The 27,561-nt window shown below is 44.4% G+C and overlaps 1 protein-coding gene across 5 annotated transcripts in view; it reads left to right on the forward strand.

Annotated features, from left to right (window-relative positions):
• ryk (receptor like tyrosine kinase) overlaps nucleotides 1-27,561 on the forward strand; it is a 434,764-nt gene that overhangs the window by 273,682 nt on the left and 133,521 nt on the right. For all 5 annotated transcript variants that reach the window (XR_013497447.1, XR_013497448.1, XR_013497449.1 and 2 more), the window contains one exon: nucleotides 3,693-3,825. Coding sequence is in view for 2 of the 5 variants with exons in the window: in XM_078209276.1 (XP_078065402.1) it covers nucleotides 3,693-3,825 (133 nt within the window). In the remaining 3 variants the exon portion in view is untranslated. The remainder of the gene's footprint in view (nucleotides 1-3,692; nucleotides 3,826-27,561) is intronic.

Below are 27,561 nucleotides of genomic sequence, written 5' to 3' on the forward strand. Positions count from 1 at the left end.
TAGGATTAAGTGGGAATGTGAGACTGACTGGATTGCCATGCAAACAATCGTTGATGGGTAGAATGGGCTCTTTCTGAGCTATAATGATTCTGTCTCTAAATATACACTGCACTCCCTCCGAGACTAATATATCCTTCCTAAGATATGGTGTCCAGACTCCTCAGAATGCTCCAAAAACATCTAACCAGAGATTTATATAGTTGGTGCTTGAGTTCTACCGCTTTGTGTTCTCGTCCTCTCGATTTAAAGTCCAGTTTTTTCAAATTATTTTTGGCCCCTTTGTGACATTTGAATGAACAGTGTACCTCAATTTCCCGAAGCCGCCTTTTGCATCCATTCTTCCTCGATTTTCACCAGTTTTGGAATGTACCTATTCTATCCTTTTCAGAATCCAAAGATCCTCACATTTGCTGGAAATACAAATAATTTTCCACAGATTTGCCCTTTTAATTTATTCTATTAACATATTTCCAGTTTTATACTTCCGCCGACACTCTGCTAACATTCCTGCTTTGTGTCATGGAACAAATTGGTTATGTGGCTTTGTATACCATCAATTAGGTTGTTAATGAACACAGCCCGTAGTTGAGGCTCCAACACTGATCTTTGTAGGAGACTATTTGTCACATTCTGTCAATCAAGAGTTCTTCGCATTAGTTATTTCCTTCCACTCAACAAATAACTATGGATTTTGACTTTAGCTACCTGTCTCTTATGAGGGTGTGATGATACTCTGTCTTTAAGAAATGTATTTGTCATGTTCCTTGTGCAGGATCTGTTTTAGCAGTTCTTTTTTGTATTAGCGGTGCCGTTCTGTCTCTAACCGGCATCCTGTATTGTTACTGCAGCAACATAATTGATCTTAATTGCTACAATGTTTGTTTTAATCTGGACTAATACTGTTCTGTTGTTTTAGTGTCGTCGCCGTTTCCCCCCCTCCCCCCCCCCCCCCCCGAGATTTTGCAAAGGAATGCTTGATTAGATATGGTATGCTTGCCTTGCCTTTATAGGACGGGGTATAGAGTATAAAAGCTGGAGTCTGATGATGCAGCTGTATAGAACGCTGGTTAGGCCACATTTGGAGTACTGCATCCAGTTCTGGTCGCCGCACTACCAGAAGGACGTGGAGGCGTTAGAGAGAGTGCAGAGAAGGTTTACCAGGATGTTGCCTTAGGGTCTTAGCTATGAGGAGAGATTGGGTAAACTGGGGTTGTTCTCCCTAGAAAGACGGAGAATGAGGGGAGATCTAATAGAGGTGTACAAGATTATGAAGGGGATAGATAGGGTGAACGGTGGGAAGCTTTTTCCCAGATCAGAAGTGATGTTCACGAGGGGTCACGGGCTCAAGGTGAGAGGGGCGAAGTATAACTCAGATATTAGAGGGATGTTTTTTACACAGAGGGTGGTGGGGGCCTGGAATGCGCTGCCAAGTAGGGTGGTGGAGGCAGGCACGCTGACATCGTTTAAGACTTACCTGGATAGTCACATGAGCAGCCTGGGAATGGAGGGATACAAACGATTGGTCTAGTTGGACCAAGGAGCGGCACAGGCTTGGAGGGCCGAAGGGCCTGTTTCCTGTGCTGTACTGTTCTTTGTTCTTAGATTGACTTGATGGGTAGGGTCATATAACTAGGTGGAGCTCGACTTGCGCAGATTTTAAGCTTAGTTGCTTTTTAGATGCTGCTTGGAGCTGAGAGAGAGCAGTGCCTTTCTTTTTGGCTCTCTGAAGTTGGATGGAGACTGGAATCTGCCGGGTGATGAGTCTCTTTCTCAGAGATTCTGCTGTATGAGAGTGGATCTTTTTCTGAGATTTGCTGTTTTGGAAGTTGCAGCGAGAGAGGTATCCCTTTCTGTCTCTGAGGTCTCGACACTAGGTTTACTTCTTTGAAGTTTTGCTTCTTGAGAATATATCCTTCTCTGGAAACTGTTGTCTGGATCTCTGTCCAGAAGTGCTAAAAGTGCTAGCACTTCATGAGCATACTTGATTTTGTGCTAACAAATTCTGTAGAAGGGTGTATGTCTATGGAGATATTGCTTTAAATTGGAACAACATAGATAGCTAACTGTTAAAAAATTATGCTTTGTCATGTTTATGTGTTTTAATTGGTAAAGGTTATGCTAATTCTTTTTAATATATTTTAATTGTGTTCTTAAGTACAGTTTGCTTTGATAAGAGCTTCCTGAAGAGTCAATTGAATCTACCTGGAGCAAAACATCTTATACTCACCCCAATGCCAAAATCAAATGCAAAAGTTGCATAACCGCATATTATACCCTGGAGTTTCTGGTCTGTCCCTAACAAATGATCATATCAATTGCCTTCTGGAAGTCCAGATAAATAACATCCTTAGACATTCCCTTGTCCACTATTTCACACACCTCTTCAAAAAATTTGAACAGATTCATCAGGCATGATCTATCCATTATAGATCGGTGTCAACTCTCTCTGATCTGCTGAAAAATTTCAATGTGTTCAATCATGCTTTTCTTAATTACACACCTTAGCAATTTTCTGACAACAAGTGTTTGGCTAGCTGGTCTATAATTCTTTCACCTTTCTTAAAAAACTGAGTGACATGCACAATTTTCCAATCTAAACAATGGTTTCTGAAATGAACAAGCTTTGAAAGATTATAGTTAGAGTAGCTACAGTTTTCTTTCACCAAAAAACAGTGGATGGAAAACAATTGGTCCTGGGTGTTTGTTACTCTTTAATGCCATGAATATTTGAGGGTCTGCCCCAGTTCAATAATATTGTTGACTTCTCCTTTTCTGTTTTCACTTAGCCATTCAAAGCATACAATGCATCAAAGCAAAACAGTTTGACCTCCTGTGTTTGAGCGCATACTTGTTTTCGTGGCAGTGTATTACCTTGTACCCAGGGAGTCCAAGTTGCTTTGGCAACATGCACTTTTACATGCATGTTGTAATCTGGAGCTAGTGATGGTTGATCTAATTTTCCTTTCATCACATGGCTGCCCAGGAATCTATTCTGCTCTTGCCCCCCTGCCATTGATGTGTGTTAGAAGGATTTACAAGTATATAGTAAACAGGAGGTGGTAGAAACAACACAATAGCAACATTTAAGAGGCCTCTTAACGGATATGTGAATAGGCAGGGAATAGAGTGATATGGACTGCGTAGAGGCAAAAGGTCTTTAGTTTAGAAAGGCATCATGTGTCAGCGCAGACTTGGTGGGCCGAAGGGTCTGTTCCTGTGCTGGGAACGCTGTGGAACATGCAGACTGTTCTTTGTTCTATTTGTTTGGCCACATGAACACACCTTCCGAGGCTATCAAGTCCTAGAGTGGGACTTAAACCCAGGGCTAATGGCTCAGAGCCAGGGGTACGACCCACTGCACCACAAGACATCTTCAGTTGTTTTGATAGGACTGATGTAATTTTGTTCTTCAGAACAACCTGAGTAATCGGGTTTGATTTGAGCTAGAGGAACTATGTAATATGCCTTGAATGCTACGCTCAATGTTTGGATTTCATTTCTCCACTAACGTTCTGACTTAATTTCTTCATTTACTGGATTATAAATTTGAGTCTTGTAAGTGGTTTAGGACTATTTGTCACAAATCATGACATGTCTGCATGAGTTAATGCCTGCAGTATGCTGATTTTCAAAATAGAAATTAAAAAGATATTGTTTGTTGGTGACTGATATTTTGCTATTTTTCTGACCAGAAACCTGCTGCCCATCAGTCATGTTTGTATAGAGGATGGAGAGAGGCCTATGGTACTGCTGCCCTACCTGAATTGGGGGAATCTGAAACTCTTCCTTCGACAGTGCAAGCTTGCTGAGGCCAACAATCCCCAGGTAACTGCTGAGAAATAGCACTATTTTTTGACATTTCATAACCACAATAGTTAAATGTTGAACCTAATAGAGCAGCAAGCATCTGTTATCCCTGAGTGTAAATACTTAGGGTGGGATTTTCTGGCCCCTCCAATTGGCGGGATCTTCCAGTGCTGTCGAAGTTGATGAATGTTTGAATGTCTCGCTGCACCCCCCGTGGAGGGACCACACAAACCCAGCCTTAATGTTCATAGAAGGTTGCACTTGAAGGAGCTATCCAATTGATTCCATTCCACTGATTTTTTCCCCATAAAGCCGCACTGTTTTCCCTGACAGGCATTTATCTGACTTCCTTTTTATCGTTAATGTTGAATCTCTTTCAGAAGTGTATTCTGACAACCACCATTTGCTGCATAAAAGATCTTCTCATCTTCTCTGTGGTTCTTTAGCCAATTATCTTAAACCTGTGTCCTCTAGTTGCTGATAATTCTGCCACTGTGTGAAACAGTTTATACTCATTATCATTTTGAGTACCTATTAAAACTTCCTTTAAGCCTCTCTGCTCAAAGGAAAACAATCTTGACTTCTCTAATCTCTCAGTCCCTTATCCCTGGCAGCATTCTAATTAATTAACCCACCCACAATAATGAACATTGTTCCTAAAGAGTGATGGCCAGAATTGAAAACAATACTCAGGCCAAAGCCTAACCAAAAACATATGTGAACTTCCATGCTTTAGTACCCTGTCTCTGGCTATTAAACCAAAGTCTTTTTAATAGCCTTCTCAGTCCTGCCACCTTCAAAGATGTTCTGTTCCTCCACCCAAGTTAAAATTGTACCATCTGGAGTCATAGAGGTTTAGAGCATAGGAACAGGCCCTTCAGCCCAACTTGTCCATGCTGCCCTTTTTTTAACCAATAAGCTAGTCCCAATTGCCCGTGTTTGGCCTATATCCCTCTATTCCCATCTTACCCATGTAACTGTCTCAATGCTTTTTAAAAGACAAAATTGTACCCGCCTCGACTACTATCTCTGGCAGCTCATTCCAGACACTCACTACCCTCTGTGTGAAAAAATTGCCCCTCTGGAACTTTTGTATCTCTCCCCTCTCACCTTAAAGCTGTGCCCTCTAGTTTTAGACTCCCCTACCTTTGGGCAAATATGTTGACGATTGAGATGATCTATGCCCTTCATTATTTTATAGACCTCTATAAGATCAGCCTCCGCTCCACAGAAAAATGTCCCAGTCTATCCAGCCTCTCCTTATAACTCAAACCCATCAGGTCCTGGTAGCATCCTAGTAAATCTTTTCTGCACTCTTTCTAGTTTAATAATATCCTTTCTATAATAGGGTGACCAGAACTGTACACAGAATTCCAAGTGTGGCCGTACCAATATCTTGTACAACTTCAACAAGACATCCCAACTCCTGTTTTCAATGTTGACCAATGAAACCAAGCATGCTGAATGCCTTCTTCACCACTCTGTCCACCTGTGACTCCACTTTCAAGGAGCTATGAACATGTACCCCTAGATCAGTTTGTTCTGTAACTCTCCCCAACGCCCTGCCATTAACTGAGTAAGTCCTGCCCTGGTTCGATCCACCAAAATGCATCACTTCGCATTTATCTAAATTAAACTCCATCTGCCATTCGTCAGCCCACTGGTCCAATTGATCAAGACCCTGTTGCAATCCTAGATTAGCTTCTTCACTGTCCACTATGCCACCAATCTTGGTGACAACTGCAAACGTACTAACCATGCCTACTAACTTCTCATCCAAATCATTAATGTAAATGACAAATAACAGTGTACCCAGCAGCGATCCCTGAGGCATACCAATGGTCACAGGCCTCCAGTTTGAAAAACAACCCTCGACAACCACCCTCTGGCTTCTGTCATCAAGCCAATTTTATATCCATTTGGCTATCTCACCCCGGATCCCGTGAGATTTAATCTGATGCAACAACCTACCGTGCGGTACCTTGTCAAAGGCCTTGCTAAAGTCCATGTAGACAACATCAACTGCACTGCCCTCATCTACCTTCTTGGTTACCCCTTCAAAAAACTCAATCAAATTTGTGAGACATGATTTTCCACTCACAAAGCCATGCTGACTGTCCCTAATCAGTCCTTGAGTCTCTAAATGCTGTAGATCCTGTCTCTCAAAATACCTTCCAACAACTTGCCCACTACAGACATGAGGCTCACCGGCCTGTAGTTCCCAGGCTTTTCCCTGCAGCCCTTTTTAAACAGAGGCACAACATTTGCCACCCTCTACTCTTCAGGCACCTCACCTGTGACTATCGATGATTCAAAAATCTCTGCTAGGGGACCTGCAATTTCCTCCCTTGCCTCCCACCAGTGGCCTGGGATACACTTCATCAGGTCCCTGGGATTTTTCTACCTTGGTGCGCTTTAAGACTTCCAGCACCACCTCCTCTGTAACATGTTCACTCCTCAAGACATCACTATTTATTTCCCTAAGTTCCCTAACATCCATGCTTTTCTCAACAGTGAATACTGATGAGAAATATTCATTTAGGATCTCACCCATCTCTTGTGGATCCACACATAGATGACCTTGTTGATCCTTAAGAGGTCCTACTCCCTCCCTAGTTACTCTTTTGTTCTTTATGTATTTGTAGAAGTTCTTTGGATTCTCCTTTGCCTTATCTGCCAAAACAATCTCATGTCCCCTTTTTGCCCTCCTGATTTCTCTCTCAATGCTACGCCCTCTATACTCTTCAAGGGATTCACTGGATCCCAGCTCCTATGCATGTCATGTGCCTCCTTCTTCTTCTTGACCAGGGCCTCAATATCCCAAGTCATCCAGGGTTCCCTACTTCTACCAGCCTTACCCTTCACTCTGAGAGGAATGTGCTTACCCTGAATCCTGGTTAACACACTTTTGAAAGCTTCCCACTAACCAGATGTCCCTTTGCCTTCCCACAGACTTCCCCAATTAACTTTTGAAAGTTCCTGCCTGATACCATCAAAATTGCCTTGCTCCAATTTAGAATTTTAACTTTTGGGCCAGATCTATCATCCTCCATAGCTATCTTAAAACTAATGGAATTATTGTCACTCGTCCCAAATGATCCCTCACTAACACTTCTGTCACCTGCCCTTCCTTATTTTCCAAGAGGGCGTCAAGTTTTGCCCCCTCTCTAGTCGGGCAATCCACATACTAAATAAGGAATTCCTCCTGAATACACTCAACAAATTTCTCTCCATCCATGCCTCTAATACTATGGCTGTCCCAGTCAATGTTGGAAAAGCTAAAATCCCCTACTGTTACCACCCTATTTTTTTTTTGGAGCTATCTCTAATCACCTTACATATTTGCTCCTCAATTTCCCTCCAACTGGGGGCCTTTAGTACAACTGTATCAAATTGATTTCCCCTTCTTATTTCTCAGTTCAACCCATGTAGAAAACTGGACGAACCCTCGGATATATCTCCTCTCAGTACTGCCGTGATGTTTTCCCTCATCAAAAGTGCAACTCCCACTCCACCCTTACCTCCTGTGCTATCTTTCTGATAGCATCTGTACCCTGGAACATTGATTTGCCAGTCCTGTCCTTCCCTTAGCCATGTTTCAGTAATTGCTATAATATCCCAGTCCCATGTATCCATCCATGCCCTGAGTTCATCTGCCTTGCCCGTCAGGCCTCTTGCAATGAAATAAATGCAGTTTAATCTGGACTTCCCTTGATCTCTGTCTTGCTTTTGCCTGATCTGCCGAGTACTATGATTACTGACACTCCCTTTACTACTTAATGTGCTCTCTTTAACTTCTGTGCTGTCCTCACAACCTTCTCGTCTGTCTCCCTACTGCTTTGGGTCCCCCCGAGTGCCTCTCCTGCCAGGATATTAGTCCCTCTCCAGTTCAGGTGTAACCCATCCCTCTTGAATAAGTCATCCTTTCCCCACAAGAGATCCCATGATCCAAAAATCTAAATCCCTGCCCCCTACACCAACTCTCAAGCCACACATTCATCTGCCTAATCTCCCAATTGCTACTTTCACTAGCACATGGCACCAGTAGTAGTCCAGATATTACTACCTTCGAGGTCCTGCACTTTAGCTTTCTGTCTAACTCTCTATATTTATACAGGACCTCATCCCTTTTCCTACCTATGTCATTGGTACCAATATACACAACAACTTCTGCCTGTTCACCCTCCCCCTTAAGAATGTCCTGCAGTCACTCGGAGACGTCCTTGACCCTGGCACCAGGGAGGCAACACACCATCCTGGAGTCTCGATTGCGGCCACAGAAACGCCTGTCTGTGCATCTAACTAGCGAGTCCCCTATTACTACTGCTCGATTGCTCTTTGCCGACCCTGCTCTACAGCAGAACCAGGTGTGGAGCCACAGGTCTGGCTGCTGCTGACATCTTCCTCTGACAGGCTATCCCCCTCAACAGTATCCAAAACAGCATACTTGTTTGAAAGGGGAATAGCCACAGGAGACTCATGCATGACCTGCCTGCCTCTCCTGGCAGTCACCCATCTACCTGACTGAACCTGTGGTGTGACAACCTCCCTGCAACTAGTGTCTATTACACTCTCTGCCCCCTGTATGTTCCGCCGTGTGTCCATCTGCTGCTCCAACTGAACATTGCGGTCTGTGAGGAGCTGCAGCTGGACGCACTTCCTGCAGACAAACTTGTCAGGGAGATTAGATTGCACCCTAATTTCCCACATCTGGCAGAAGGAGCATACCGCTGCCACACTGCCCTTACACAGGTAAAGGATGAAAGAATTTCAACTCGCCTTTCCCCTGCTTGTGGTCCTTCCAGTGACTTTTTTGCTGGTTAGAGGAGGAGGTCGAGAGGTAAACACTGAAGTAGTGTTTGGGGTTTAACTTTCCTTTACAACAGCTCCTCCACAAACCACCTTCTGGTGGCAGTGACTGCGCCTATACAGCCAGTCAGCGTCGCCACTCTGCTGCCCTCATCTGGATGCTTGCCTTCACACGAAGACGGAGGGTGTCTTCCGGAGGTCCATCTTCTGGTGGCAGTGACTGCGCCTATGTAAATCTTACCTGAAACAGCCAATCAGCATTGCCACTCTGCTGCCCTCACCTGTGCCAAATGCGGGCAATTTGATGGTATCAGGCAGGAACTTTCAAAAGTTAATTGGGGGAGTCTGTGGGAAGGCAAAGGAACGTCTGGTAAGTGGGAGGCTTTCAAAAGTGTGTTAACCAGGGTTCAGGGTAAGCACATTCCTCTTAGAGTGAAGGGCAAGGCTGGTAGAAGTCGGGAACCCTGGATGACTCGGGATATTGAGGCCCTGGTCAAGAAGAAGAAAGAGGCACATGACATGCATAGGCAGCTGGGATCAAGTGGATGCCTTGAAGAGGTGTTGTGAGGTAATGCATTTTGGAAGGTATAATATAGATAGGAAATATACAGTAAATGGCAGAACCCTTAAGAGTATTGATAGGCAAAGGGATCTGGGTGTACAGGTATACAGGTCACTGAAAATGGCAGTGCAGGTGCAGAAGATAGTCAAGAAGGCATACGGCATGCTTGCCGTCATCGGCTGGGGTATTTAGTTTAAAAATTGACAAGTCATGTTGCAGCTTTATAGACATTAGTTGGGCCTCACTTGAAATATAGTGTTCAGTTCTGGTTGCCACACTATCAGAAGGATGTGGAGGCTTTGGAGAGGGTACAGAAAAGATTTACCAGGATGTTGCCTGGTATGGAGGGCATTAGCTATGAGGAGAGGTTGGAGAAACTTGGTTTGTTCTCACTGGAGCGACGGAGGTTGAGGGGAGACCTGATAGAAGTCTACAAGATTATGAGAGGCATGGACAGAGTGGATAGTCAGAAGCTTTTTCCCAGGGTGGAAGAGCCAATTACTAGGGGGCATAGGTTTAAGGTGCGAGGGGCAAGGTTTAAAGGAGATGTACGAGGCAGATTTTTTACACAGAGAGTAGTGGGTGCCTGGAATCCTCTGCTTAACAGCTCCAGGGACCTGGGTTCGATTCCCGGCTTTCGTCACTGTCTGTGCGGAGTTTGCACATTCTCCTCGTGTCTGCGTGGGTTTCCTCCGGGTGCTCCGGTTTCCTCCCACATTCCAAAGATGTGCGGGTTAGGTTGATTGGCCATGATTAAATTGCCCCTTAGTGTCCTGAGATGTGTAGGTTAGAGGGATTAGTGGGTAAAATATGTAGGGATGTGAGGGTAGGGCCTGGGTGGGATTGTGGTCGGTGCAGACTCGATGGCCCGAATGGCCTCTTTCTGTACTGTAGTGTTTCTATGATTTCTATGATAACTTTCTTCACTGTCCACTATGCCACCCAGCACTGATCCCTGAGGCACACCGCTGGTCACAGGCCTCCAGTTTGAAAAACAACCCTCTACAACCACCCTCTGGCTTCTGTCATCAAGCCAATTTTGTATCCATTTCGATATCAACAGGATCTTGATCAATTGGGCCAGTGGGCTGGCGAATGGCAGATGGAGTTTAATTTAGATTAATGGGAGGTGATGCATTTTGATAGATTGAACCAGGGCAGGACTCACTCAGTTAGTGGTAGGGCATTGGGGAGAGTTACAGAACAAAGAGATCTAGGGGTACATGTTCATAGGTCCTTGAAAGTGGAGTCACAGGTGGACAGAGTGGTGAAGAAGGCATTCAGCATGCTTGGTTTCATTGGCCAGAACATTGAATACAGGATTTGGGACGTCTTGTTGAAGTTGTACAAGACATTGGTAAGGCCACACTTGGAATACTGTGTACAGTTCTGGTCATCCTCTTGTAGAAAGGATATTATTAAACTAGAAAGAGTGCAGAAAAGACTTACTAGGATGCTATCCGGACTTGATGGTTTGAGTTATAAGGAGAGGCTGGATAGACTGGGACTTCTTTCTCTGGAGCAGTTTCTGCTCTCCAGCTTGAGAGCTGGAGTGTCTGGAACAAGCTGCCAGAGGTAGGAGTCGAGGCGGGTACAATTTTGTCTTTTAAAAAGCATTTAAACCAATACAGGCAATTGAGATAAGCTTAGGGCTTTAAAAAAAAGTGCGGCATGGACAAGTTTCGCCGAAGGGCCTGTTTCCATGCTGTAAACCTCTATGACTCTACAATTGGGACTAGCTTAAGGGTTAAAAAAAGGGGCCGAAGGGGCCGTTTCCATGCTGTAAACCTCTATGACTCTATAGGGTGACCAGAACTGTACACAGTATTCCAAATGTGACAATGTCCTGTACAACTTCAACAGGACATCCCATCTCCTGTAATCAATGTTCTGACCAAAAAAACCAAGCATGCTGAATGCCTTCTTCACCACTCTGTCCACCTGTGACTGCACTTTCAAGGAGTTATTACTCTGTACCCCTCGATCTCTTTGTTCTATAACTCTCCCCACTACCCTACCATTAACTGAGTAAGTCTTGCCCTGGTTCAATCTACCAAAATGCATCACCTCGCATTTATCTAAATTAAACTCCGTCTGCCATTCAGCAGCCCACTGGCCCAATCGATCAAGATCTGTTCTGGATGCCACACTACAGGAAGAATGTTAATGCATTGGAGAGAGTGTAGAAGAGGTTTATAAGAATAGTTCCAGGGATGAGAAACTTCAGTTATGAGGATAGACTGAAGAGGTTGGAACTATTCTCCTTGAAGAGGAATAGGTAGAGAGGAGGCTGGACAGAGTAGATGGGGAGAAACTGTCCTTGCTTGTAAAAAGATCGAGAATGAGAGGGCACACATTTCAAGTGATTTCCAAAAGAAGCAAAAGTGGTGTGAGGAAAAACTTCTTCACACAGTGAGTGGTTTGGGTCTAGAATGCACTGCCTGAAAGTGTAGTGGAGGTAGGTTCAATCGAGGCATTCAAGACGGATGATTATTTGAATAGAAACCATGTGCAGGGGAATGGCACTAAGTCATGATGCTTATTTGGAGAGCTGGTGCAGACATGATGGGCCAAATGGCCGCATTCTGCACTGAAACAATTCTGTGAAGAGCCTACAAAAGGATATAGATAGATTAGGCAAGTGGGCAAAATATTGAGAGATAATATGTGTGAAGAAGTTTTTCCTCACATCACTTTTGCTTCTTTTGGAAATCACTTGAAATGTGTGCCCTCTCATTCTCGATCTTTTTACGAGCAGCCATCCATCTATTCTGTACTAAAATTGTGTTCCAGACTGCTGGAATAGTTATTAATCTAACATGACTTAATTTCCAGGTTAGCCAACACCATCTATTCACAAGTATATAATCTTGTCTTTCCAGTGACAGTCAGAGAAATTCCGCCTAATCCAGCAGAACTACTGTGTACTCACACTCCTGCCACAGCTTACTAATACTCTGCAGATTCCAGTGAGAGTCATTCCCCTTCCTTGTTCATCCTGAGCTAAATCACTTGAATCCTAAAAATATCGAGAATATCTCTCTATCCTTACAACGGAGGGAAATCTGGCAAGCAACCTTTGCCATTTACACTGAAATCGAAATGAACCAACTCAAACTCATCAAAGAACAGCATGTATATTATACAGTCTTCACCCTTTTTTGTCTGATGAAGGTGAATGGTAGAGAAAAGGCTACCACTTCTAAACGCTCCAGTGCTTCTGTATTCAAATCTATCCATTATGTTCCGTGATATAAAAACCATGACCAACGTTTAAATTCTACTTTGGGGCGGCACGGTAGCACAGTGGTTAGCACTGCTGCTTCACAGCTCCAGGGTCCCGGGTTCGATTCCCGGCTCGGGTCACTGCCTGTGTGGAGTTTGCACATTCTCCTCGTGTCTGCGTGGGTTTCCTCCGGGTGCTCCGGTTTCCTCCCACAGTCCAAAGATGTGCGAGTTAGGTTGATTTGCCAGGTTAAAATTGCCCCTGAGATTCTTAGGTTAGAGGGATTAGCGGGTAAATATGTGGGGGTAGGGCCTGGGTGGGATTGTGCTCGGTGCAGACTCGATGGGCCGAATGGCCTCCTTCTGCACTGTAGGGATTCTATTCTATTCTATTCAAGGACAGTTTCTCCCTAATGTGGGAAAATGTGAGATTGTCCACTTTGGAAGGGAAAATACAAAAGTGGAATATTTTTTAAATACACAGATACTGTAGAATGCTGTGTACAGAGGGATCTAGGTACAAATAATTGGGAAGATAAATTGAATGCTGGCCTTTATTGGAAGGGGATTGGGGTAGAAAAGTAAGAAAATCTTGCTAAAACTGTACAGGGCATTGTACTGTGTACAGCTTTGGTCTCCTTTGGGATATACTTGCATTGAAAGCAATTGAAAGAAGATTCACTGGACTAATCTCTACGATGAGGGATTTTTCTTATGTGGAAACTTTGAGTCGGTTAGGTTGATACTTATTGGAGTTTAGAAGGGTGAGGGAGGGGATCTTGTTGAAACATGCAAGATTTTCCGGGGCAGCGTAGATGCTGAGAGGTGTTTTTCTCATGGGGGGAATCTAAAACTGGAAGACACAGTGTAAAAATAGGAGGTCTCCCATTTCAGTTGCGATGAGGAGAATTTTCTTCTCTGAGGGTTGTTAGTCTGTGGAATTCTTTTTCCCAAAGAACAGTGGCAGCTAAATCATTGAATTAATGGACATGAGGGTAGGGGACAGACAGGAAAGAGGAGTTAACTTACATTAAATCAGGCCTGATCTTATTCAATAGAGGAGTAGGTCTGAGGGACAGAATTGGCCTTCTCCTAGTTCTTATGTTCAGACCTACTCCTCTATTGAATAAGATCGTGGCTGAATAAATGTAGGTTAATTCCTCATTCCTGTCTGCCCCCTACCCTCATGTCCATTAATTCAAGCAACTCTTCTTGCTTTTCTTTGAAGTATTTCATTGTGTTCTTTTCAGCAGTATTTCACCTTGAAGATGTGGAGAAGGGGAAGACGGGCCCTACCCTGTCCTGATCTTAGTCACTGATTATATTGAATTATAGAGGTGATGAAATTGTCTCGCCCTGATAATGTTAGTTGCAGGAGATGCTTCTTAATAACTTGAAACACTGTTGTGGAATGACAGAAAGTGGCTGACTTTGTCTTGACTTCTTTAGCAAATTATGTTTGAACTGTAGGTTTTAAGGTTGAAAATACTGAAATGTATTCTCTTTATGCAATGAAAGATGGGAATTTAGGTATAGATTAGACTATTCAGCCCATTTTGCTTGCGCTGATGTCAGCTGTTACAAAGCAAATGGCAAGCCAAGCAAGAGAGCTATGAAGGGGCGAAGTGTAGTATCAGGAAGAAATTATAAAGCTTTACACTAGATGGCACTATTAGAATTCTTCCATGGAAGCTGTGAATTGATCATTTCTACATTACAGCTGCCATAATTGTGTTAATTCCTGCCAATTTTAAGACGGCGTGGCTTAACAAAATTGTCAACATATTAAGAAACATAAGTATTATATGATAACCATAGCTAAGAATTTTTAGTTGCACTCAATTGGAGACAGAACCGACAAACCAAATGTTACCATCACCAAAAGCCAATTAATATTCAAACTCATAGCATTGGTACAATTAGGGATTATTCTTGCATTCTTTTTTGCTTCTTACACTGGGGTGAATGAAAGGTAGATTGTATTAGGGAGTAGAATGATAAGTGTCAGCCTCCACAGCCATCCATCTATTCTGTACTAAAATTGTGTTCCAGACTGCTGGAATGGTTATTAATCTAACATGACTTAATTTCCAGGTTAGCCAACACCATCTATTCACAAGTATATAATCTTGTCTTTCCAGTGACAGTCAGAGAAATTCCACCTAATCCAGCAGAACTACTGTGTGTACTCACACCTGCCACAGCTTACTAATACTCTGCAGATTCCAGTGAGAGTCATTCCCCTTCCTTGTTCATCCTGAGCTAAATCACTTGAATCCTAAAAATATCGAGAATATCTATCTATCCTTACAACGGAGGGAAATCTGGCAAGCAACCTTTGCCATTTACACTGAAATCGAAATGAACCAACTCAAACTCATCAAAGAACAGCATGTATATTATACAGTCTTCACCCTTTTTTGTCTGATGAAGGTGAATGGTAGAGAAAAGGCTACCACTTCTAAACGCTCCAGTGCTTCTGTATTCAAATCTATCCATTATGTTCCGTGATATAAAAACCATGACCAACGTTTAAATTCTGTCAGATCCCATCTTGCCTGTTGCCACACCCCCTGGACAATCAGGGAAATCACCTTTCCTTGAAAATCGCGTTCCTTGAATTTCAGAGCACAGTATCTAGCTGCTCTATCTGTATGGCAGCCCATGACAATTCCTTACAATAAAAAACGTTCCAATTTTGTGGTAACAAGGATTGGACTTGCTATGTTGTAATCTTACCGCGTGATCTCATTTGAGTTCAACCACAAATTTGATACAAGTTCGGAAATTCTTCTAGCTGGATAAACATTTACAAATTATAACATTATAAAAAAACTTGTCTTTTACTACTTCACCCTTTTCTTTCTTTATCACAAACATAACCAAAAATAGAGCTTTTATACATATACATTCTTAAGGAGGTATGCTATGTGTAATCTATCAATAAAACTTCTGCTCACAATAATAAGGTAAAAAATCAAAATGTGAAACTATTTTGTTGCATTCAAGGTTTTCATTTTTCTTCTGTATATCTGGTTTTTTGAACAGTAACTTAAGGAAATGTATTTTCAGTAACTGTTTATCATCTCCGACATTAGCAGGTCTGAAGAGCCAGGAGTATTGGAGAAGGGTGAAGAGTGCAGGGAGTTGAAAACTCCAATGCTCACAGCTACCTGTATTTTTGGTGCCTTTATGGGCTGTACTCCTGAGCAGACACCACACCAGTTTAGAGCAACCTTAAATACACCAGGAGTAAGGAGTATTGGAGTAAGTCCAGGACAATCAGCCCAGTCTTAGCTTTCATTGCAGTTGGGACCACAAGATCCAGGCCAGTCACTTGGTCACTGAGACAGGCATGTTCTTAGCGCATCCATTGCACTTTTGATCGATGGTCTTGGATCATTGGGATTTGAAGAGTGGTCTTGGAGATTGGAATTATTTCTCAGTAAGCTTCAGTATATTCTGAAGTTGATACCCTAACTGTTAAAGTGGGGTTTTAGCTGGAGGCAGTGCAAAGTTTATTATCATTGCTCGTATTGGTAAACTAGATGGTTTTCTGGAGTTAAACATCCTTTGTTTTGGCTCTGAATAACCCTTGTCCTCTTTCTGGGCTTAGGTGAGGATGATAAATGTTTTCAGAATGTTTTCATTCTATCTGAAGTGAATGGAAACTACTGCATTTTGTGGTAAATTGAACTGGAGATCCCTAAAGTGGTTGGGATTCAATGTATACTGATGTCCACTTGATCAAAGTAGATGTTTACTTTAGTTACCAAATGCCATTAACTTGATGACACCTGTGTAGATTACATTAGAAGATCAGCAGTCAGCCATACATGACACTGGTATTGTGGTTAGTTTGGCAGGCTGGGACCTGGCAAAACACATTTGAGAAGCACTGTGGATTTCACCAGACCTGAAGAAAAGACTGACATGATTATTCTTTATGAAAATGGTCCTCTTTAATCACATCATTTTGGAAAGTTTCTAAAATAATGAGTATTCTAGCTCACCACTGACAACCTCAGAAATTTGTCTGTCCATATGGCATGAACTATGTAATTCTTTACAAGAGAGGTGGACAGTATTCCAGCTGGGTAGAGACAGGGAGACAAATTGTTACGATAGATGTAGAGGTTGAAATGAATTTAAATGAGATAAGAATGAAGAGGGATTAAGGCTATGGGTAACATCAATTCAATAGCACAAGCAATCTAAGAAAGTCAATATATTTTCCCAAAGGTAGGGGAGTCTAAAACTAGAGGACAGGTTTAAGGTGAGAGGGGAGAGATACAAAAGGGTCCAGAGGGGTAATTTTTTCACAGAGGGTGGTGAGTGTCTGGAACAAGCTGCCAGAGGTAGTAGTAGAGGCGGGTACAATTTTGTCTTTTAAAAAGCATTTAGACAGTTACATGGGTAAGATGGATATAGAGGGATATGGGCCAAATGCAGGCAATTGGGACTAGCTTAGGGGTTTTAAAAAAAAGGGCGGCGTGGTTGGGTCGAAGGGTCTGTTTCCATGCTGTAAACCTCTGACTAATTGCAATTAAGTACCTATACCTAAATGCTGAATTCATTTTTTAAAGTATCTATTCAAAAAAATATATAAAAGGAGAGAATGTGGCAACAGATTAAAAGGAATATTGTAACGCAGAGCTTTCACTTTGTGCTTAGTTAGCAAATTGTGCCCAGAATTCTGCTAGTTTTCAGAAGGGTTTTTCCTCCCTAAAATGAGTGTAAAATCTGCAATTATTCACCACTTTCAGGCAGCATTTCACAGAGACAGTGTTTAAGGATCGAGAAGAGTCTCAGTCATTACACTTGTTCAACACGTGTGAGGTTCCTTCAGCCTGTGTGGATAAGAACGGTGACTATAAGGGAGGATGAGAACACTGACTGTAAATTTGGGGAGTGAAATGAAACGTAGTAGTGGTAGGGGCCAATTTAGTTTGGGGAATATATATTTTTCAGTGCAAAGAGAATGCGAGTCTCAAAGACTGTGTTGTGTCTCTAATAGAAAGGTTAAGGAAATCTCCTCAAGGAGAACTTGGAATGAGAAAAGAAGGATGCAGTGATATGGTCTAGATAGGACTAAGAACGAAGTTTTACTGAGGAAGTATGAGCAGCAAGGCGCAAAATTAAAAAGCTGAACTACAAAGGTAATCTTTGGATTACTGCCTAAGTCACAAACAATATGGCACAGAGTAATTAAGATCAGAGAGTTGAATCCTTGGCACAGAACACAGAAAAACTACAGCACAAACAGGCCCTTCGGCCCACAAGTTGCGCCAGTCATGTCCCTACCTACCTAGGCCTATATATAGGCTTACCTATAACCCTCAATCCTATTAAGTCCCATGTACTCATCCAGAAGTCTCTTAAAGGACCCTATCGAGTTTGCCTCCACCACCATTGACGGCAGCCGATTCCACTCACCCACCACCCTCTGAGTGAAAAACATACCCCTGACATCTCCTCTGTACCTACTCCCCAGCACCTTAAACCTGTGTCCTTTCGTAGCAGCCATTTCAGCCCTGGGAAAAAGCCTCCAAGAATCCACCCGATCTATACCTCGCAACATCTTGTACACCTCTATCAGGTCACCTCTCATCCTTCGTCTCTCCAAGGCTCAAAGATTCAAATTGGAAAAGTGGTTTTGATTCATGGCACACAGTACTGGAGAAAGAGGATTTGTACAGGTTGGGACCTGTGATCTGGAGAATCAAATAACAATCGCTGTAGATGGGGCTTTAAACTGAAAAGGAGAGGAGGGTCGGGGTGATTCAGGTAAGAGGAAATGTGGAAAGTTAAAGAGAAAGAACAAGGCAAAAGTGCAGGGTAACAACATGGACAAAAATAATGAAAGTGACAGGACAAATCAGACAAACAATCGTAAATAGAGTCAGAGTAGTGTTAAGGCCCAGACTAGAAACTCCAAGGTATATTATGCAGTTAGCCTAGACCTCAATTTTTACATTTGATTTTAGCATTAGAGTGAGCGTAAGGTGTTTCCCTTTAGGTATGATACAAGTGATCTACTCGGAAGCTTTTATCAAAATAAACTTTATTTAAGAACACAGTTAGAATATAACTGATGCGCTTCTCAAACACGAGGCCAGAAGCTCGGTAAATGAAAGGCTTTTATTTACTGTAATGAAGCAGTCAGTAATTATATACACTATCCCAGACTGAAGGGGTCCCGGCCAGAGCAGGGACTTTTATACCTCTCCCAGGAGGCGGAGCCCGACTGGGATGTGCCACAACACTACAGTACAAAGGTGTAACAACCCCACCCTAACCCCAACAGCAACAAGTAGCACAACCCAACAGTAACATATGTACATCCTTGTAGTATTGGCCAAACCTGGCTCAGTACTATCCAGTGGGAACCAACGATGGTTCACCACATTCACCCCTCCTTTGAGAACAAAGGCCGGTGGGGTACAAAAACAGAATAAAGCGTCATCAGTCTATCAGTTCAGATGGTCAGGGGGACCGCACCGTCGTTGTGACCTCCTCAATACCGGCGGTGACACCGGAGTAGGCACTTGCGGTGGCATTCTCCCCAAGGCGGCGTCCAGCTGTTCGTCCACGGACTCACAGGCCGGTTGACCCTGAGGTGACGGTAGTCCATGGGATCCCGACACGCCCTGCAGTGGCGACCATCTTCTGGGCTCAGGCAAGCTGTACACGGGAGTAAAAGGGTTAAGCAATGGTCCCGATGCTGCCCGCGCCGTGTCCGGGGAAGAAACAAGAGTTAAAGGGTTTGTAACAGGGGGTATGGGAGCAACAGGGGCTGCTACGTCCCCTGCTGGCGCCAGGTCTTGGATCGAGACCGTGTCCTCTCGCCCGTCAGGGTATGCCACATAGGCATACTGAGGGTTGGCGTGGAGGAGATGGACCTGTTCGACCAACGGGTCGGACTTGCGGGCCCTTACATGTCGCCGCAGGAGGACGGGTCCTGAGTACGTCAACCAAGACGGTAATGAGGTCCCCGAGGAAGACTTCCGAGGGAATCAGAAAATCCTCTTGTGGGGAGTAGCATTGGTTGCCGTACACAGGAGGGAGCAAATAGAATGGAGCGCATCAGGGAGCACCTCTTGCCAATGGGAGACTGGAAGACCTTTTGACTTCAACGCCAGTAAAACAGCCTTCCAGACTGTAGCATTCTCGCGTTCCACCTGTCCGTCACCGCTAGGGTTGTAGCTCGTGGTCCTACTAGAGGCAATCCCGTATGAGAGCAGGAATTGCCTCAAGTCATCGCTCATGAACGACGAGCCCCTGTCGCTATGGATGTAGCCGGGGTACCCGAACAGGGTAAAGAGATCACGGAATGCCTTGATAACCGTGGCAGCGGATGTATCAGAGCAGGGAACAACAAAAGGGAACCGAGAGTACTCGTCAATGATATTGAGGAAGTACACATTCCGATCTGTTGAGGGAAGGGGGCCCTTAAAATCGACACTGTCTCTCGAAGGGACGAGTGGCCTTGACTAAATGTGCCCGGTCAGGTCGGTAAAAGTGCGCTTTGCATTCCGCGCAAACCCGACAGCTTCTTGTTACTGACCTGACGTCCTCCACCGAGTAGGGCAGGTTGCAGGCTTTTATAAAGTGGTAGAGCCGAGTGACCCCAGGATGGCATAGGTCATTATGGAGGGCCTGCAAACGGTCCTCCTGTATACTGGCGCATGTTCCACGCGAGAGGGCATCCGAGGGCTCATTGAGTTTCCCTGGACGGTACATGATGTCGTAGTTATAGGTGGAGAGTTCAATTCTCCACCGCAAGATCTTGTCATTCTTGATCTTGCCCCTCTGCGTGTTGTTAAACATGAACGCCACGGACCGCTGGTCCGTGATCAGGGTGAACCGTTTTCCCGCCAAGTAATGGCGCCAGTGCCTGACGGCCTCCACAATGGCCTGGGCCTCCTTTTCCACCACTGAATGCCGAATTTCGGGGCCTTGGAGGGTGCGGGAAAAAAATGCGACGGGCCTGCCCGCCTGGTTAAGTGTGGCGGCCAGGGCGAAATCAGATGCATCGCTCTCCACCTGAAAGGGGATGGACTCGTCAACAGCGTGCATCGTAGCTTTCGCGATATCGTCTTTCAAATTATCGAAGGCCAATCGGGCCTCTGGCGTTAGGGGAAAAGTCGTGGACTTAATGAGCGGACGGGCTTTGTCCGCGTAATTGGGAACCCACTGCGCATAATAAGAGAAGAAGCCTAAGCATCTTCTCAGTGCTTTTGCACTAGCAGGCAAGGGAAGTTCAGAAAGGGGGCACATACGGTCTGGATCAGGGCCAATGACCCCGTTTTCCACCACGTATCCTAGGATGGCTAAGCGGCGCGTACGAAACACACACTTCTCCCTGTTGTAGGTCAAGTTCAGGCGAGATGCAGTGCGTAGGAAGTTCGGGAGATTCGTGTCGTGGTCCTGCTGGTCATGGCCGCAGATGGTGACATTATCCAGATACGGGAAGGTAGCCCGCAGCCCATTCTGGTCCACCATTCGGTCCATAGCACGCTGGAAGACCGAGACCCCATTGGTGACACCAAAGGGAACCCTGAGAAAGTGATACAAGCAACCATCCGCCTCAAAAGCCGTGTATTGTCGGTCCTCTGGGCGAATGGGGGGTTGGTGGTAGGCAGACTTGAGGTCTATGGTGGAGAACACCCGGTACTGCGCAATCTGATTGACCATATCAGATATGCGCGGGAGAGGATACGCATCCAGCTGCGTATATCGATTAATGGTCTGACTGTAGTCAATGACCATCCGGGGTTTGTTCCCGCTCTTGACCACCACGACCTGCGCTCTCCATGGACTAGCGCTGGGTTGTATGATCCTTTCTTTGAGGAGCCGCTGAACCTCAGATCGAATGAAGATCCGATCCTCAGCGCTGTAACGCCTACTTTTAGTCGCGATGGGCTTGCAGCCTGGCACAAGATTCTGGAACAAGGAGGGTGTGGTGATCTTCAGCGTCGAGAGGCTACAGGCGGGGCGCGTTGGGCAATTTGGAGGCTGCTGCTGTTTCCCCACTGCCAGTGAAGGGAGTGGCCCACCGTACTGTAGGATTACACTCCTCAAGTGGACCATGAAGTTTAGTCCGAGAAGTATTGGCGCGCAAAGATACGGCAACACAAGGAGCTTGAAACGCTCGTAAACTGTGCCTTGCACCTTCAAAGTTACCACGCAACTCCCTAGCACGGTGACAGACCGGGACCTCGATGCCATAGAGATTGTCTGTTTGGCAGGTTGAATCTGGAGTCCACACCGCTTCACAGTGTCTGGGTGGATAAAGCTCTCAGTGCTCCCGCTGTCAAACAGACAATAAATCACGTGGTCATTTACCTGGATATTCATCATAGATTTGTCAAGTCTATGAGGCTTGGCCTGGTCCACGATGATCGACGCCACCGTTGGTTCATGAGCGCTACTGCAGGCAGCTGATATCGATGAGGAGGACCCCTGCTGGTCATTCGCGGTCAGTGTCGACCAACATGGCCGCTCCCATGAGTCGCACGTGGGTGATGGCGTCAAACTCAGCGACCCCTGGTGGTCAAACACCTCCGACTCCGTCGACCGTAATGGCGTCGTCCTGGCCTCGCACGTGGACGAACCCCTCGATGACTTCGACGACGAAGACCCGAGCTCTGAAGAATCGCAGGCCGCACTGCCGTTCCTAGGTTTAGATCGGCACACTTTCGAATAGTGCCCTTTCTTACCGCATGCGGTGCACAACACAGCTTTAGCGGGACACCGTTGCCGAGTATGCTTCGCTCCCCCACAGAAGTAGCACCGCGGGCCGCCCGGGGCTGCTGCCGTCGTCTGGCCCGAGTGTGAGCACGCCATTACACAGCATTTCGAACCCGAGGGACGAGGAGAGATTGGTGACTGCTCCTGCCACGTTGTCTCCACATGGTCCTCCGGATATAATACTAAGCTTTTGGAGGCCGTCTCGAGCATCTCCGCTAGCTCGATTGCCTGGGTAAGATTAAGATTACCCTTCTCCAACAGTTTAAGTCGAATGGACGATCCGACTCCCGCCACAAACGCATCTCGGGCGAGGTCGTTCATGCTCTGCTCAGCCGACACAGCTTTGCAGTTACAGCCCCTGGCTAGCTGTAGGAGCTCGTTCGCATATTCCTCCATCGTTTCGCCAGACTGCCGTCGTCGAGTGGCTAGGAGGTAACGAGCGTGTATTTCATTGGGTGGTTGATATAGCGCTTCTTCAGAAGCTCGAGGGCCTTAGTATAATCGGTGGCCGCACGGATCGCGAGGTAGATAGTGTCGCTTATCCTCGCATGGAGGACCCGGAGTCTGTCATTATCTGTGGTGACCGCTGCGGAGGCTGCCAGGTGGTCTTCGAAGCACTTCAGCCAGTCTTCGAAGGTGTTAGAAGCGCCCACCGCACGTGGATCTAGTGTAAGGCGTTCCGGCTTCAGGATCTGCTCCATACTCTCTTTTTTTTTCTCTTCGACGAGAGTTTAACAACAGTAAATAAAATTGATGCGCTTCTCAAACACGAGGCCAGAAGCTCGGTAAATGAAAGGCTTTTATTTACTGTAATGAAGCAGTCAGTAATTATATACACTATTCCAGACTGAAGGGGTCCCGGCCAGAGCAGGGACTTTTATACCTCTCCCAGGAGGCGGAGCCCGACTGGGATGTACCACAACACTACAGTACAAAGGTGTAACAACCCCACCCTAACCCCAACAGCAACAAGTAGCACAACCCAACAGTAACATATGTACATCCTTGTAGTATTCGCCAAACCCTGGCTCAGTACTATCCAGTGGGAACCAACAATGGTTCACCACAATAACAAAAATAATTAGTATACATTTTACCAATTAAAATACAAAGCCATGACAGAGTATAATTCTTAATGGTTATCCAACTGTACTGTTCCAATCACCCACAGACATAAATCTCTTCTTTAGAATTAGCACAGAAATCAAAGATGCTTACATGATGCTAGATTTCTAGCTTAACACTTCTGTGACTAACCAGAGATCCAGACAGCAGTTTTCGGAGAAGGATATATCCTCAAAACAACAACAACTTCGGAGAAGTAAACCTCGTCTCTGGCAGCTCCCAGTCTCCAGACTTTAGAGACAGAAAGGGATACCTCTCTGCAGCTTTCAAAGCAGCAACTGTCAGAGAAACATCAACTCTCATATAGCAGCATCTCTGAGAAAAAGGCTCATCTCCTAGCAGATTCCAATCTCCAACTTCAGAGAGGGGAAAAGAGAGACACTGATCTCTCAACTCAAAAGTAGCAACTAAAAAAAGCACTAAGCTGGAATTCTCTGTATAGGATTAGCTGTACCCAGTCATATGACCATACCTGACAATCATAATGAAGCCCCATTCTCCAAAATCCCAGAAGAATACCAAGAACAGCATTAGTTCAGATTAAGCAATTTTGCAGTAACAATACAGGATACCGGTTGTAGACAGAATGGCACTGATAAAATGAAAGAGACTGCTAGAAGCATCATCCGCAGAAACATGACTAAAATACATTCCTTAAAGGCACAGTATCATCACAGTGGGAAAAAATGGTAACAAGACAAAATTAAACACACTTTACCTAAATGGAGCTTGCATTTATGGCAAGATTAGTGATGCAAATAAATATTAGTAGGTATCGTCTGATAGTCATTACAGAGATAATGTTGCAGATGGCTCAGAACTGAATATTCAGAGGGACTTGACATTTTTGAAGGAATGGAAGAAAAAAACATTAGGTCTGTTAATAAAGAATAAAATTAGTGCAGTAATGAGAAAGGATCTTGACTCAAGATCAAGATGTAGAATCAGTTTGTGTGGAGATAAGAAATAGCAAAGGAAAGAATTCACTGGTGAGAAAAGTTGAGAGGCCCCTCTAATAGTAGCTGCATTGTAGGACAGATTAAATCAAGAAATAATGTGAGCCGACTAATTGTGCACTAATTGGGAAGATTGGACAAACTAAATTGGCAAAGGTAGCTTGGAGGATGAGTTCATCGCCTACATTTTGAACAGTTCCTGAGAACAATTTGTTGTGGAACCAACCAGGGAGCAAACTATTTTACAATTGCGAACGTAGAATGAGAGAGAATGAATTAAAAACCTCCATAAAGATGCTACTAGGAAACAGTGTTCATAACATGTCAGAATTTCACATTCCTTCAAGGGTAAGAAACTAAAGACAATTATAAACGTATGAAGAGAGAGTAGGCTATAGTGGACTGGAAAAATTGTTTCAAAAATAAGACCCTGGCAAAATAGTCACAGATTTATGAAGGTATTTCCTAACACTTAAAGATCTGGTTAGAGGGGAAACTGTATATTTCAAAGACCAAAATGATGGACTAACTCAACGGGAAAGAAAGAGCAGAACTTGCACACAAACAGCAACCAACTTATTTCCAAAGCTGATGTGGTGCGTGGTGATATGTTACTGGTCTGGAGATCTGGACTAAATTCCACAATTCACTAGGGTGGCATGGTGGCACAGTGGTTAGCACTGCTGCCTCACAGTGCCAGGGACCCAGATTTGATTTCTGGCTTGGTCACTGTCCATGTGGGGTTTGCATGTTCTCCCTGTGTCTGAATGGGTTTCCTCCGGGTGCTCCCGTTTCCTCCCACAGTCCAAAGATGTGCAGGTTAGGTGCATTGGCCAGGCTAAATTCTCCCTCTGTACCTGAACCGGCGCCGGAGTGTGGCGATTAGGGAATTTTTCACAGTAACTGACTTGCAGTGTGAATGTAAGCCTACTTGTGACTAATAAATAAATTTAAACTTTACATACTTCCACTGAGAAAGAAAGATCTTACAAGAAGGATGAACTTTTAAGACAGCTAAGAATGATATCAAATTGAAAGAATAGATTACAATGATGCAAAAAATGGTTGTATTGGGAATATTTTAGAAACCAGCAAAAGATGACAAAACAAATCAAAATGGAAAAATTGGAATATGAAGATGAACTGGAAAGAAATATAAAACATACAGTAAGAGCTCCTATGAGTACAAGAAAGAAAGATAGTAAGTGAAGTTAGCAGTGGTCTCAAAAGGTGAGACTGGATTGGAAAACAAGGAAATGGCAGAGACTTAGACAATGTTTTGTATCTCTATTCGTGGTAGAAGACATCAAAAGCATCCCAAGAGTCGTGGAAATTCAAGAAGCAAAAGGACAGAGGAAAGATACTGGGAAAACTAATGCATTGGTTGTAATCTTCCAAAGTTCCCTAGATTCCGGCAGATAGAAAACTACAAATGTAACACCTCTATTTAAGAAAGGAGGGAGGTAGAAAGTAAGACACTAACAATAAACTATCATTTGTCATTGGGGAAAAAAGCTGGAATTAATTGTTAAGGATGTTGTAGCAGGGCATTTATAAAATCATAATGTAATAGAGCAGAGTCAACATGGGAAATTGTGTTTGACAAATTTATTACAGTTCTTTCATGTTGCAAGCAGGATGGATCAAGGAGAACCTACAGATGTAATGCATTTAGATTTCCAAGGCATTTAATAAAGAGTCACATAAGAGGTAACTCCACAAGATAAAAGCTTTTTGTGTTGGGACTAATGTATTAGCATGGATAGAGGACTGACTAACTGACAGGAAATAGAAACTCAGGATTATTCAAGATGGCAAATTGTAACTAGTGGAGTGTCACAGGGGTCAGTGCTGGACCTCCACTATTTATGATTGATATTACTGACTTGGATAAAGGAACCAACTTTATTGTAGCCAAATTTGCTGACAATACAAAGATAGGTAGCAAAGCAAGTTGTGAAAAGGATACAAAGAGTTTACACGTGAATATAGATAAGTGAGTGGGCAAACTTTTGGCAGATGGAGTGTAATGTGGGTAATGTGAAGTTGTCCAGTATGGCAGGAAGAATTGAAAAATAGAGTATTATTTAAATGCAGAGAGACTGCTGTACATAGAAACATCGAAAAACTACAGCACAATACAGGCCCTTCAGCCCACAAAGTTGTGCCGAACATGTCCCTACCTTAGCGATTACTAGGCTTACCTATAACCCTCTATCTTACTAAGTTCCATGTACTTATCTAAAAGTCTCTTAAAAGAACCTATCGAATCCGCCTCCACCACCGTTGCTGGCAGTCCATTCCACACACCCACCACCCTCTGAGTGAAAAACTTACCCCTGACATCTCCTCTGTACCTACTCCCCAGCACCTTAAACCTGTGTCCTCTTGTGGCAACCATTTCAGCCCTGCGAAAAAGCCTCTGACTATCCACTCGATCAATACCTCTCAACATCTTATACATCTCTATCAGGTCACCCCTCATCCTTCGTCTCTCCAAGGAGAAAAGGCCGAGCTCATAAGGCATGCTCCCCAACCCAGGCAACATCCTTGTAAATCTCCTCTGCATCCTTTCTGTGGCTTCCACATCCTTCCTGTAATGAGGCGACCAGAACTGAGCACAGTACTCCAAGTGGGGTCTGACCAGGGTCTTATATAGCTGCAACATTATCTCACGACTCCTAAATTCAATTCCTCGATTGATGAAGGCCAGTACACCATACGCCGCCTTAACCACAGCCTCAACCTGCACAGCTGCTTTGAACGTCCTATGAACTCGGGCCCCAAGATCCTTCTGATCTTCCACTCTGCCAAGAGTCCTACCATTAATATTATATTCCACCATCCTATTTGACCTGCCAAAATGAACCACCTCACACTTATCTGGGTTGAACTCCATCTGCCACTTCTTCGCCCAGTCTTGCATCCTATCAATGTCTCGCTGCAACTTCTGACATCCCTCCACGCTATCCACAACACCTCCAACCTTTGTGTCATCAGCAAACTTACCAACCCATCCCTCCACTTCCTCATCCAGGTCATTTATAAAAATCACAAAGAGTAAGGGTCCCAGAACAGATCCCTGGGGCACTGCACTGGTGACCGACCTCCATGCAGAATATGACCCATCTATAACCACTCTTTGCCTTCTATGGGCAAGCCAGTTCTGGATCCACAAAGCAATGTCCCCTTGGATCCCATGCACCTTCACTTTCTCAATAAGCCTTGCATTGGGCACCTTATCAAAGTGGTGGAAGAAATCAGAACAGCACTGAAAGGAATGATAAACTGCAAAGCAGTAGGACTAGATGAGATACCAGTAAA

Source organism: Mustelus asterias, chromosome 3 (assembly GCF_964213995.1).
Source record: "Mustelus asterias chromosome 3, sMusAst1.hap1.1, whole genome shotgun sequence".
Taxonomy (NCBI): Eukaryota; Metazoa; Chordata; class Chondrichthyes; order Carcharhiniformes; family Triakidae; genus Mustelus; species Mustelus asterias.